The following is a 15,064-nucleotide window of genomic DNA, read 5'->3' as shown; positions in this document are numbered from 1 at the left end:
GGCATGTCCCAAAGCAGTTCAACTAAGGGCGGGGACGCTCCTGTGCAGAAAGGAGAACCCGGCGCCCAAAGGATGCATCCTGAGAGGCAAAGGTGTCAAATGCATAGAACCTCAAAAATGTCTGAATGGAAGACCAGGTGCCGCCTTACATAGCTGAACAGCAGAGGCGCCACGTCTAGCAGCCCAAGAAGGACCCATAGACCGAGTGGAATGAGCCTTAACGGAGGCTAAAACAGGTAAACCCTCCTGTGCATAAGCCTCACAAATAACAGAACAAAGCCAACAGGCTAAAGTTTGTTTGTTGGCAGGCCAACCCCTCCTGTGAAAACCAAAGAGGACAAACAAGGAATCAGACTTCCTAACGGAATCAGTCCGGTCCACATAAATTCTGAGAGCACGGGCTACATCCAAGGAAGCCTCACCAGCTGAAAGATCAGGTGACTGAAAAGCTGGCACAACAAGTTCCTGATTAATGTGGAACTTAGAAACCACTTTAGGCAGAAACTCACGACGAGTGCGAAGCACCGCTCTGTTCTGGTGAAAAATCAGAAAAGGAGGGCGACAGGAAAGCGCCCCCAATTCTGACACCCTCCTGGCAGAAGCAATCGCCAGGAGAAAAACAGTCTTAAACGTTAACCACTTGAGTTCCACCGACTCAAGAGGTTCAAAAGGAGGACCCTGCAGGGCCCGAAGAACCACCGCCAAGTCCCAAGGAGCCACAGGAGGCACAAAGGGAGACTGGATTTGAAGAACACCTTGGAAAAAGGTGTGAACATCTGGCAGTGTAGCGATCCTACATTGGAACCACACAGACAGTGCCGACACATGAAACTTCAGCGAGGCAAGACGTAAGCCTAGGTCCAAACCTGACTGAAGAAAAGCCAAAATCCTAGAAACTCGGAACACTTGAGGATCATAGTTTCTGGACTCACACCACTGAAAGTAAGAGTGCCACACTCTGTGGTAATCCGTGCGGAAGCAGGCTTGCGTGCCCTTAGCATGGTACTAATAACCGAACCGGAGAAGCCCCGAGACCTTAAGACAGCTGTCTCAAGAGCCACGCCGTCAAAGACAGCCGACCCAGATCCGAGTAAAGGCATGGCCCTTGAGACAACAGGTCCCGACGCTGAGGAAGAAGGTACGGAGCGTCGATGGGGAGGCTCCTCAAATCGCAGTACCAAGGACGTCTGGGCCACGCTTGAGCCACCAGCAAGAGCGTGCCACCGTCCTGCTTGAATTTCCGCAGTACCCGAGGCAGCAGGGATATTGGAGGAAATAGATACGCCAGTTGAAACGTCCATTTCACCGACAGTGCGTCTACCAGACTTGTGCCTGCATCTCTTGTCCTTGACCCGTACACGGGCAACTTGTGATTGTGATGGGAGGCCATCACGTCCAGGTCCGGCAGCCCCCATCTGTCCACGAGTAGTTGAAATACCTCTGGGTGAAGCGACCATTCCCCGGGATGCACTGAGGAAGTCCGCCTCCCAATTGAGGACTCCGGGGATGAAGATTGCCGAGATTGCTGGAATGTGGATGCGAGACACCTCCAACATCGCAGCACGACTGCGAGTTCCTCCGTGGTGGTTGATGTATGCCACCGTGGTGGCGTTGTCGGATTGAACCTGTACTGCCTTTCCTTGAAGAGCGGTGCCGGATGACTGCAGGGCCCTGTACACGGCCCGCAGCTCCAGAATGTTGATGGGGAGAACCGCTTTCTTCCGCATTCCAACGGCCCTGAAGTGACAACGAGCCTGTCACTGCCCCCCAACCCCGGAGACTGGCACCTGTTGTGAGCAGAACCCAGTCCGGGATCCAAAAGGGGCGCCCCTCGACGAGATGAGCTGTCTGAAGCCACCAAGCTAGAGACAGCCGAACCTCCGGGGACAATACCAGCATCTGAGACCGGATCCGGTGAGGTAACCCGTTCCATTCGGATAGAATCAGCCCCTGCAGGTGCCTGGAATGGAACTGGGCAAGTTCCACCATGTCGAATGCCGACACCATGGACCCCAGAACTCTCATTGCCGAGTGAACCGACACTTGGCAACTGCTCAGGCAACTGTGTATCTGCAGCTGCAGGGAGGAGACCTTTTCCGGAGTCAGGAAGATCCTTTGCTGACGATAATCTAGCAGGGCTCCCAAATGAACCATCCACTGTGATGGAATCAGGGAGGACTTTTTCCAAATAATCAACCACCCGTGCGCTTGCAGACAAGTGATCGTCAGGTGGAGATGTTGAAGCAGTACCTCCGGAGAGCTCGCCAGCAAAAGGAGGTAGTCTAGATACGGTAGCAGCCGTACATTCTGGCTCCGAAGGTGGGCGGCCATGACCGCCATCACTTTGGCCTCTCTACGGCACCAAGGGTTTTCACCAAAGGGTAGCGCCCGAAATTGGTAGTGATGTAGCAGTATAGCAAACCTCAGATACCGCTGGTGTGAAGGTGCTATAGGAACATGGAGGTAGGCGTCCTGGATATCCAGGGAGACCATGTAATCCCCCGGTTCCATCACCAGAATGATGGAATGTAACAGTTCCATCCTGAATTTGGGAACTCTGAGGAACTTGTTTAGAGACTTCAAATTGAGGATAGGGCGATGAGAACCATTTGGTTTCTGCACCAGAAACAGAGTAGAGTAGAGTAGTACCCCGTCCCCCGTTGTGACTGAGGAACGGGAACAATGACCCCTGCTTTCAGCAAGGACTCTATAGCTTCCTGGATCTGCAAAGCTTTGGTTTTGTCCTGAGGACTCGTGCAGAAAAACTGGTGGGGCGGTCTGTGCCGAAAAGACAGGGCATACCCCTGGGAGACCACTTCTCGAACCCAGGCATCCATGGTGGTATTGTGCCAGCACTGGGCAAATTGAAGAAGTCGGCCTCCCACTCTGGGGTCCCCAAGAGGGAGGCCCGTCCCATCAGGCAGAAGGTTTATCTTCCTGCTTGGAAGAAGGGCGCCTAGCACTCTAGGCCTGCTTCTTGGGCTTAGAGGCGGCCTTGGTCGCCGACTGCCTCGAGAAGGACTGACCTGTAGCCTTACCCTGAACCCGAAAGAATCGAAAGGCAGAGCTCCTGACCTAGGCATGCATTGTAGTCGAAGGGAGGAAAGCTGACTTGGATTTAGCCAGAGTAGCCACTATTTTGTCCAAGTCTGGACCAAATAACTCCTCATTAAAGGGTAAGGCCTCCAGGCCCTTCTTAGAACAGCGTCAGCAGGAGAACAACACAGGAGCCACAGAGCACTCAATCTCCTCATCAGACATGACAGAATATATATATTCAACGTATATATATATATATATATATATATAAATATATCACAATAGAGAAGTATGGTGTTGAACACCTGCGCCCTCACCAGTATGAAACACAACAGCCCACAATATGGTACTTTGTAGCACCCAACAGTATGTGACTGACCTCACAGATACGTGATTTATATACGCGAGGTCCACAGAAAAACGCCCTTCCCCCACACACCTGCCGGGCCGTAGGAGAAGGAAAGGGATAGGCATAAGCTGACAGTAAGTAGAAATCAGCACAGACAGGCAGCACTAGCAAAAGTCACATACCATGCAGAAAAGTCAATACTCACTGCACCTTTCACTACAATCAACCTGCCCAGATTCAGTATCTGGGAGGGCTATAGTGCTGTGTACACTGGCCCTGATTCAGAGCCGGATGCTCTGAAAGAGCGCTCGCTCTAAATCAGGGCGTTTTGGTTTTTTTTTTTTGAGCAGCCTCTTGCCCACCCACAGCTATTGCGAGCGGCCAGGATGATGGCCGCGATGGTCAAGACCATCGGGCTTGCGACGAGACCCTTGCGGTAGGGTCTCGTGGCCGCAAGCCCCAAAGAGCTTCTGGCTCTAATAGAGCCGGAAGCTCTCCCACTGACATCACTGGTGATGTCAGTGGGGCCGCCCACAAACGGCAGGCGTTCGCATGGGAACGCCTCCGTTTGTGAAGCAACCCCCCCGCCACACCTACAAAACGGGGCGAGCTGTCGATCAACATCGACAGCCGCCCCTATTGTAGTGAGCCACGGAGCGAGTGCTTTTTGCGCTCGCTCCGGGGCTCATGCGTGCGCACTGGAGCCACCATCGACCCGCTTGCGAGTGGGTCTGAATCAGACCCACTGTTCTTTAGCAGGGGACAGGTACACAGGGGGACCGGTCCACGCACCGCCTGGGAGATCTGCATTGCTACCGGTAGATGGCCACCAGAGACCTCAGAGGAGGAGTGTCCGCATCTCAGCGATGTCAGTACACGTGAGAAAAGGCGCGCTGAGCTGAGGGGAGGAGCCGCTAAACCAGGGAAGGCTCTCTCCCCTGGCTAGTGATTAACCCCAGGGACGCCGGTTCCCGTCCAGCCATTACTCCCTGGTGGTCTAGCGGACGCGCGGGGTATGCCTGGAGCCCGCCGTCGCTACTAGTGCCGCCGGTCTGTCCCCAGAGACCGGCGGCTAAAGACTGCATTTACCCACAAGCAACGCAAGTCAGCGCTGCTCGCGGCTTACCTGTACCCGGCGATCCGGCTGCAGTCGTGGGAGGTCCCGGAGCCTTGCTAGTACTGACTCCGGGGTTCCGCTGCGATCCCCAGAGCTGTACTGGCGTCGCAGCGCCAGCGGGGTGAAGGAGCGGCAACGTGGATGACCTAATGGACAGTCTGTTGCTGCCGCTCTGAAGAATGAAAAAAAAATAAATAAACCTTTTCTTCTTTTAAAAAATAAATCAGCTTATGGGCTGCTCCACTGCGCAAGGGTGACCCGACTCCGGCCGGGCACCAACTAAAACTGAGGTGCCTGTGGCTCGGGGGCGGGGTATAGAGGAGGATGGACCCAAGTACATCCTGGGAGCAGCAAAAGCTTTAACTGCGTGGTGCCCGTGGATCCAGATCCAGCTATACCCCCAAGGTCAACCCTGTGGACCCCCTATGGACCCTGAAGTAGAAATTTATATTCAATCTCGTCGTGCTCACATACCCCAGTGTTAGCAAATACGCGCTATAGTGCGTATTTTACCCGATATCGGGCACTGGGGACCCACTTTTTTTTAAAGTAGCCGGGTCCCCGGGGACGTGCTGTGGCCAATCCCTGACAGCTGGCTGCAGCACAGCGCGTCCCCCTGCAGAGACAGACACAACGCTGTCAGTTAGAGCAGCCAATGAGAGTCAGATAGACTCTCATTGGCTGCTGCTGTGGAAAGCCGTGCTGGGATCAATTGTCTGATCCCAGCATCGGCACAGCATCCATGCCCGGCGCTGGGACAGTGTTTGTTCCCAGCGCCGGGTAAGCCACCACGGCGGGTACCTGGTGAAGGGACCCCTGGCCCCTTCCACCAGTGGCGGCGAGAAAAGCTTGGCTCCGGGCGCGAGCTGAACGGAGCTCGCTGCCCGGAAGCCAAGTAGCGGCGGTGGTTGTTTGGCACTGGCCGCAAGCTTTTGGCTCGCGGTCCAGCAGCCAATAGGAGGCAGACGCGACGAGCCAATCGCGGCTCGCCGAGTCATAGCCCCGCCCACTCGCGGCATCTTGAAAAGACGCCGCTGAGCGGGAAAGTTCAGTCCGTCGGCGGAGGGGAGGAGTGAAGACCTCCCGAAGAGAGGAGCGGCGCGGCAACAGTTCCGGCGGCCGCGCAAGAGGCCAGAAGACGGCGTGATCAATAAGGAAGAGGCGGTGCCGCTGGCCAGCGGCAGAAGACTGAAGCTGAGGGCCAAAGAGGACTGCGGGGGAGGAAAGCAAAAGAGCTATCGAAGCTCCCCCCCGCAGCCTCTTCCACCGTGCGGGCAGGCGGCCTTGGGCCACCGTTATTTACCCCTCCCTAGACCACCAGGGTTGTCGGGCACTAGGCCCGTGGGATAAATTCAGGCAATAGGCCTGTGGGTCTATAGGCGGGCACAAGGCCCGGGCAACATAGGGGGCATTAGGCCCAATTGAAGGTATATGCCCCCCAAATAGGTGTGTGACTTGGGCATTAGGCCCAGGACACTAGCGGGCCCATCTATTTGCCCTTTAGTGGACTGGGCCTTATGCTCAGGTCACTCACACCTATTGGGGCAGATACCTTCTTTGGACTGCATAGGTGGTTGAAGGCATACGGGGGGCAATGCACAGGGGGACCTGCTGCTGGGGGCAATGCACAGGGGGGCCTGCTGCTGGGGGCAATGCACAGGGGGGCCTGCTGCTGGGGGCAATGCACAGGGGGGCCTGCTGCTGGGGGCAAAGCACAGGGGGACTGCCACTGGGGGCAAAGCACAGGGGGACTGCTACTGGGGGCAAAGCACAGGGGGGCTACTACTGGGGGCAAAGCATTGGGGAACTACAGGGCATTAATGTGCGGCATCATTTTGTATGGGGTATTACTGCATGGCATAATGTGTAAAGGCTGGGCTTTGCTGTGGCATAATGTGTAAAGGGCATTAATGTGCGAAATAATGTGTAAAGACCGGGCATTTATACTTTCATAAATATGCCTATTACCTAAAGTGGCTAACCATAATATCACTTTAAAACGGGACACATGAATTAATTACCAAGGTTCTGTGACTGGCTGACTTCATGCCTGGATTTCACCTGAAAGATCATGGAGGCATTAAAACATGCATTTAAAGGGGATTGTGGGGATATCTGATGCTGTTGGGGGTATCAGATCTGCATTTTAGGGGCATGTGGGGAGGTCTGAGGCATATGGGGAGCTCTAAAGCATAAATTATGATGGGACCCACAAATGGTCAGGTAGGACCCCATTTTTCTAGAGTGGTGGGTCCCTGGGACCCACAAATTTTGTCGCTCACCGCGATCACTGCATACCCTACATTTCCATTGTAGATTTCCCACATTCATGGCAGGAATAAGTTTTTTCTTGTGTGACTTCTCTGATGCACAACGAGCTGCGAATTCCGCGCAAACTGTTTCCCGCACTCGGAGCAAGGATACGGCTTCACTCCTGTGTGGACTCTCTGATGTACAGTGAGATACGACATAAGTGTAAAACATTTCCCACACTCGGAGCAGGAGTAAGGCTTCTCTCCCGTGTGAATTCTCTGATGGTTAACGAGATACGATTTACATGAAAACAGTTTCTCACATTCAGAGCAAGCGTAGCTTCTCTCTCCTGTGTGGGCATTCTGATGGCGCAAAAGTGATGTCCGCTGTGTGAAACATTTCCCACACTCAGAGCAGGGGAATGGTTTCTCTCCTGTGTGGGTTCTCTGATGGATACAGAGTTCTGAATTACATGAGAAACCTTTCCCACACTCAGAACAAAGAAAGGGTTTCTCTTGTATGTGAGATCTCTGATGCCTATGAAGACTTTCTTTCCTGAAGTACCGCTTCCCACACTGAGAGCAGGGGTAAGGCCTCGCTCCTGTGTGATTCTTCTGATGCTCAGCGAGAGCCACACTAGCTTTAAAAGATTTCCCGCATTCAGCGCAAGAATACGGTCGCTCTTCCGAATGACTCCTCTGATGTAAGTTAAGTCTTGTTTGACTGATGAAATATTTCCCACACACAGAGCAAGGAAATGGTTTCTCCCCTGTGTGGATTCGCTGATGTTGCAGAAGATCTGAATTCTGCTTAAAAGATTTCCCACACTCGGAGCAGGGGTACGGTTTTTCTCCCGTGTGGGTTCTTTGATGTACAACAAGGTTTGAATTACTAGTGAAATGCTTCCCACACTCTGGGCAAGGATAGAGTCCATCTCCTGTGTGTATTCTCTGATGTTTGCGAAGTCCTGTATGATGCATGAAACATTTCCCACATTCAAAGCAAGAATATGGTCTCTCTCCTGTGTGACTTCTCTGGTGACTAAGTAGAAGTGATTTTTTGATAAAGCATTTCCCACATTCTGAGCAAGACCATGATTTGTTTGTCATGCCGCTGCTTCCCCTTTTCCCTTGACGTTTAGGAAAACTGATGCCTGGTTTGTCATTAATTGAAGAAGATCCAGATTCCTCCTTAATAGGAGTAGATGTATACTGTGTATTATCTGTGGATGTATATATGTCAGTGTCTGTAATGGTTCCTGCATCACAAGAGACTGATTCCTCCTTAATACGAGTAGATGTATACTGTGTATGATATGTGGGTGTATATATGTCAGTGTGTGTGAGGTCTGCTCCATCACACGAGACTGATTCCTCCTTAATATGAGTAGATGTATACTGTGTATTATCCGTGGGTGTATATATGTCAGTGTGTGTGAGGTCTGCTCCATCACACGAGACTGATTCCTCCTTAATATGAGTAGATGTATACGGTGTATGATCTGTGGGTGTATACATGTCAGTGAGGGTTCCTCCATCACATGAGACTGATTCCTCCTTAATATGAGTAGATGTATATTGTGTATGATCTGTGGGTGTATACATGTCAGTGTGTGTTATGTCTTCTCCATCACATGAGACTGATTCCTCCTTAATATGAATAGATGTACACTGTGTATAATATGTGGGTGTATACATGTCAGTGTGTGTGAGGTTTCCTACATCACATGAGGCTGATTCCTCCTTAATATGAGTAGGTGTATACTGTGTATGATATGTGGGTGTATACATGTCAGTGTGTGTGAGGTCTCCTCCATCATATGAGACTGATTCCTCCTTAATATCACCAGATGAATTTTTATGTAAGTCTGTTGGGAAAATGTATAGTAGTTAGATTTATAAACTGTAATTTTTCCCCATGCTACCAATCCTTTCATACAATAACATTACTTCCGCTGTCTATCCCTAAGTGTTATTATTACAGATTCACATGATACCAATAAAGCCAGGAGTACGATTCGGAGTCATTTAACATTCTCTATTGTTTATTTGGCAAAACCTGATCTTACCGCTGATGCTATACTCTTACCCAGGTCCCCATTAAAGAAGCAGCACATCTGCTTCCTGCTTCATCATCAATGCTAATCACTGTAGAATTAGGACTTCAGAGTGATCCCAAAGGCTCCCCAAAGTGACTGGTGTTACCCCATAGCTCCAACACCACTACAATTAGTGGTGACACTGAAACACTAAGCAGATTGAAAAGCATAAAGTACAATTGGAGCAACATCTGCTAAGAAAGGGTTCAGTAGCTTCTCCAATGCCGAATGGGTATCCTGTTATTGAATAACACACACACACACACTCTATCTCTATCAGGATACCCATTCATATATAGTAACAATTAATTTATTCACAAATGACGGCATCACCTTTATACAGAGACTAGATCAAGCATCCTCTTACCCAGTGATGCGAGGGACCAGTGATTCTCCATCATCACGTCCTTGTACAGCTTGTGTTCCTCTATATACTGCCCCTCCTGCGTGGAGAGATAGACCGTGACATCCTCACACCTTAAAGGAACCTGACACACATACTGATACAGTCATCACCCAGACACATCCCCTGGTGTTACTGTATAATGCCCCATTCTCAGCAATCACCTCTCCAGTCATCACCCAGACACATCCCCTGGTGTTACTGTATAATGTCCCATTCCCAGCAGTCACCTCTCCAGTCATCACCCAGACACATCCCCTGGTGTTACTGTATAATGTCCCATTCTCAGCAGTCACCTCTCCAGTCATCACCCAGACACATCCCCTGGTGTTACTGTATAATGTCCCATTCCCAGCAGTCACCTCTCCAGTCATCACCCAGACACATCCCCTGGTGTTACTGTATAATGTCCCATTCCCAGCAGTCACCTCTCCAGTCATCACCGAGACACATCCCCTGGTGTTACTGTATAATGTCCCATTCTCAGCAGTCACCTCTCCAGTCACCACCCAGACATATCCCCTGGTGTTACTGTATAATGTCCCATTCTCAGCAGTCACCTCTCCAGTCATCACCCAGACACATCCCCTGGTGTTACTGTATAATGTCCCATTCCCAGCAGTCACCTCTCCAGTCATCACCCAGACACATCCCCTGGTGTTACTGTATAATGTCCCATTACCAGCAGTCACCTCTCCAGTCATCACCCAGACACAGCCCCTGGTGTTACTGTATAATGTCCCATTCCCAGCAGTCATCTCTCCAGTCATCACCCAGACACAGCCCCTGGTGTTACTGTATAATACCCCATTCCCAGCAGTCACCTCTCCAGTCATCACCCAGACACATCCCCTGGTGTTACTGTATAATGTCCCATTCCCAGCAGTCACCTCTCCAGTCATCACCCAGACACATCCCCTGGTGTTACTGTATAATGTCCCATTCCCAGCAATCACCTCTCCAGTCATCACCCAGACACATCCCCTGGTGTTACTGTATAATGTCCCATTACCAGCAGTCACCTCTCCAGTCATCACCCAGACACAGCCCCTGGTGTTACTGTATAATGTCCCATTCCCAGCAGTCATCTCTCCAGTCATCACCCAGACACAGCCCCTGGTGTTACTGTATAATACCCCATTCCCAGCAGTCACCTCTCCAGTCATCACCAAGACACAGCCCCTGGTGTTACTGTATAATGTCCCATTCCCAGCAGTCACCTCTCCAGTCATCACCCTGACACATCCCCTGGTGTTATTGTATAATGTCCCATTCCCAGCAGTCACCTCTCCAGTCAGCAGCTGAATGATCTTGTTGGTGAGTCCCAGGATCTTCTGGTCATTGTCTCTCTCATGTATCACAGGCACGGGGACGGCTGCTGGGTGTCTCGTGCTCATCAGAGGTCTTCTTCACTACTGTGTAATCCTGTATATTGACAAACATTATTACACATTTGTACAAAATGCACTGGACTAACCAATCTAGTATTTAAAGCCCCTATGGCAACTAATGTAATATAAAATACACACTGTGACACTCCCAGACCCCTTACCACTAAATCCACTCTATTTTGGCTGTTGCATGTCTGTACATACGTCCTAAGAAAGAGAGCTGGAAGTGTTGAGCAAGACTTTGTGATTACATCCATATGAAATGATTCATACATTATTGACATTATAAAGATCTGCGGAATTGTATCATCAGGGAGTTAAGGATCAAGATTGGAAAACTACTTTGTCCACATCTAAGGAACATATTTTTATCCATATAGTTCCTGGACCCCCTCACCTCCCCAGTCAGGTCCCTGTGTTAGTAATAGAGATAATAGTGATGTCACTGTGACACTCCCAGACTCCGTCATCTCCCCAGTCAACTCCCTGTGTTAGTAATAGAGATAAGAATTATGTCACTGTGACACTCCCAGACTCCCTCACCTCCCCAGTCAGGTCCCCGTGTTAGTAATAGAGATAATAGTGATGTAACTGTGACACTCCCAGACTCCCTCACCTCCCCAGTCAGGTCCCTGTGTTAGTAATAGAGATAATAGTGATGTCACTGTGACACTCCCAGACTCCGTCATCTCCCCAGTCAGGTCCCTGTGTTAGTAATAGAGATAAGAATTATGTCACTGTGACACTCCCAGACTCCCTCACCTCCCCAGTCAGGTCCCTGTGTTAGTAATAGAGATAAGATGTATGTGTTAATAATAAGGATTTAGTGATAAAAGAGGAATAGGCTACAGATTGATATGGTATGAAGGTCTGCCAGTATAATCAGCAGTGGGAAAAGCCAGTGGAGAACCTGACAGTATAGAGGTAGGTATTAGTTGCAGGAACAGAGAGTATAAACTGCCACTTTATACGTCACCAGTAAGATCTCACTCACTTACTGTAGGTGTGAGGTACAAAATGGGCGCAAGTTACAACCCAAAAAAATTAACACTAAATGAACAGATTTCGAGGTGTGGCCCTCTTTGCAACTGCTGCATGACAGCTTTATGACAAGAACACTTCACATACATTAACGTCCATGTTTTAAAACTACCTCACTTACGTGTAACAAATGCATTTGCCATTCGGGATTGTTTTAGTTGTTAAAACCAGGGCCGTAGCTAGTGTATTGCGGCCGGTGCCATCGCACAGGGCACCACAGGACAGGGGGCGGTGTGTGGGCCTGTCATATTTCTGTTTATTATCATTCTTTCTTGTAGCTTCCTCTTATTTCATCCCCAGCATCTCCTGGCCTCCCCTATCTCTTCCCTGGCCCTTCCCCATGAAGCCATGGCCCTTTTTTGGGTGCATTATGTCCCTTTGAAAAATGAGGGGGGCGCCAATGCTCTTTCTGGCACAGGGCACCAAAAAGTCTAGTTACGGCTCTGGTTAAAACCTATGTAATACAAAATTTAAAAAAAATCTAAAAACACGCTAATAGGAGCATGTTCTGTTTCCAGGCTACGAAGGAAGCTCCAGTCAGTGGGGTGTTTGTGTCTCACTAGTCACAAACACGTCATCATTAGCATCCTATATTCCACCTACCCGCGGTAACCCGCAAATGATCCATCTGTTCCTGGCATATTTTCGTCTCTTTCCAGGTCTGCATGCATATTTACAATTGTGCTATCACGCACTTAGTGTGCTTGGTTTATGACTGAACGTCTCAGTCTTGTTCCGATGTGGCCATGAGTCAGTAGAGACTTGCAAGAAGTCAGACATTTGCATGATCACATATGGGAACATTCCAAAGTATATGTACAAGCGCAATTTGTGCTCCGGAAACGTTTCATAATACTCCCTCTGCATGAGCTCCATAGAGGATTATGTAAAGTTCTGGAGGCTCTAAAAAGTCATTAAGAAGACCGAAGAAAACGCTACTACAATGGTGCACGGGTGCATAACCAGACTTATCCAGCTTAGAAGAAACAGAGATGATATGATAAAACAGCATTCATCATCAGGAAGGATCAAATAATATCTAGAACTAGGAAAACATGAATATTGGAGAAAGACTCAAAGGCAACAGAACAATGGCTTTTCATAAAAAGACAGTGACAGTCCCAAGGAATAGTCTCCCAGCAGTTGTGGCTGGGAATAGTTGAGACTTTCTCACCCCTCTGAGAAACCTTGAGGGTGGAAACAGGTTAGAGGTGCAGGGGACGTGGTGTGCAGCAGGTGGACCTTACGCTGAAGTGAATCAAAGCGAAACGCGTCATCAAGCTCCCATACTGCCAGCGTCATTTAGGAAGAGGGCGGTATGCAGCAGGTTGCCCTACTCTCTCAATATAGTGCCCCCCAAAATTTGTGTTAAGTGGGAACTAACGCAGTACAAGAAGCCAAGAGTGCATGGAAAATACATATTGCTATTGTTTGGCATTAGATCTATATTAAACACACAACTTGATGATGGATCTATTAGTATTTGGATATGGAAAGGAAACAGGATAAGAGAAGATGATCAAATGGGAAAACGACAGCAGAATGAATGTGAAAAGGGTTAATATTAATAACAGGACACCAGAGGCTGCTCCCCCTGTATAATATTTATAACAGGACACCAGAGGCTGCTCCCCCTGTATAATAATAATACTAATAAACTAGAGGCTGCTCCCCCTGCATAATAATAATAACAGGACACCAAAGGCTGCTCACACTGTATATTAATAATAACAGGACACCAGATGATGCTGATTATGCTGGAATATGTGACCGTACATATTCCTTCAGCAATTCACGAATATATGCATGCTTATGTCTTTCATTATTATTTTCATTGCAATTAAGAGTACATACAAATGATTCAGGATATATATGTTGTAAGTTGCAGAGGACAACATGTGTCGAATGGCCTGAGGCCTAGAGATGAGGTCTACCCCCTCTCTAACGTAGGTAGGTGTGTGTCTGAAGCAACAGTTATTATTGTTTAATCTAAAAGGTATAAGTGTTATTACAGAAAATAGGTATAAATCAGAACTGGTGAAAACTATTTCTTCTCTAGCAAGATAGAATAATGGGTTAGTTTAATACTAACAGACTAGGAGACAGTAGGTCCCAGATCCGTATAAACAAGGAGGGAGCTAATCAGGATAGCCTTGGCCTATAAGCGGTCACCAGTATTTTGAGAACTAAGTATTTTGAGAACATAGAAAGGAGATTATAGGTTTTGTTATGATTAAAATATATAATCAGTGAAATGTTTAGTGCACATGAATATTGGCTTAATTAATTAATATTCGCCATTTTATAATATGTCAGTAGCAGAGAGGGAAAAAAGTATAAAAGATTGATCAAAGAGGGGAGGGGTCAGTCAGTCGGGTTGAGCAGGAGAGAACGTGGGTCGAGAGAGTCCCGGGGCGCTGAGGTGTAAGTATAAACAGGGCTGGCTGTCACCTTGTGAGTCTATGCTAGGCATTACAGATAATCATTTTATCACTGCTGCTGAACTAATGATTTTTATGTTATAAGTCTGCTTTGTCAGTAATACAATGGTGCATGTAGAATTGATTTGCTTTTTAAGTAAAACATTGTCATTTATTTTAAAGTTGGTATTGGTCTGAATTATTCCATTTCTTCTTATAATAAGTAAGGTTTAAAAATAATATCCAAAACACATTGCGCTATCATGCTCCCCCTGTATAATAATAATGAGAGGACACCAGAGGCTGCTCCCCCTGTATAATAATAATAATGAGAGGACACCAGAGGCTGCTCCCCCTGTATAATAATAATGAGAGGATGCCAGAGGCTGCTCCCCCTGTATAATAACAATATTATTATTATTATTGTTATTATACAGGGGGAGCAAGCTCTGGTGTCCTCTCATTATTATTATACAGGAGGAGCATCATCTTGTGTATTATTATTACTATTAATGACACCAGAGGCTGCTCCCCCTGTATACTAATAATAATAGGACACCAGTGGCTGCTCCCCCTATATAATAATAAGAGGACACCAAAGGGTGCTCCCCCTGTATAATAATAATGAGAGGACACCAGAGGCTGCGTCCCCTGTATAATAACAACGACACCACAGGCTGCTCCCCCTGTATAATAATATTAATAATAAGACACCAGAGGCTGCTCCCCCCATATAACAACAACAACAACAGGACACCAGAGGCTGCTCCCCCTGTATAATACTACTACTACTACTACTAATAGGACACGAGAGGCTGCTCCCCCTATATAATAAGAGGATACCCCTGTATTATTTTTATTATACGGGGGAGCAGCCTCTGGTGTCCTCTTAGTATTATACGGGGGAGCAGCCTCTGGTGTCCTCTTAGTATTATACGGGGGAGCAGCCTCTG

The 15,064-nt window shown here is 48.4% G+C and overlaps 2 protein-coding genes across 2 annotated transcripts in view; one reads left to right on the top strand and one right to left on the bottom strand.

The window, feature by feature from the left end:
- LOC148508043 (uncharacterized) overlaps nucleotides 1-15,064 on the top strand; it is a 71,898-nt gene that overhangs the window by 34,355 nt on the left and 22,479 nt on the right. The window lies entirely within an intron of this gene.
- LOC148508039 (uncharacterized) overlaps nucleotides 6,168-15,064 on the bottom strand; it is a 171,308-nt gene continuing 162,411 nt past the window's right edge. Inside the window, 1 exon segment of the mRNA XM_088445157.1 lies at nucleotides 6,168-7,858. Within this exon segment, the coding sequence (XP_088301283.1) occupies nucleotides 6,833-7,858 (1,026 nt within the window). The 3' untranslated portion in view covers nucleotides 6,168-6,832.

Source organism: Taudactylus pleione, unplaced genomic scaffold, assembly GCF_031769625.1.
Source record: "Taudactylus pleione unplaced genomic scaffold, aTauple2 ptg000377l, whole genome shotgun sequence".
NCBI classification, from domain to species: domain Eukaryota; kingdom Metazoa; phylum Chordata; class Amphibia; order Anura; family Myobatrachidae; genus Taudactylus; species Taudactylus pleione.
Note: the sequence above shows the minus strand (reverse complement) of the source record. Positions and strands in the feature narration are given on the sequence as shown.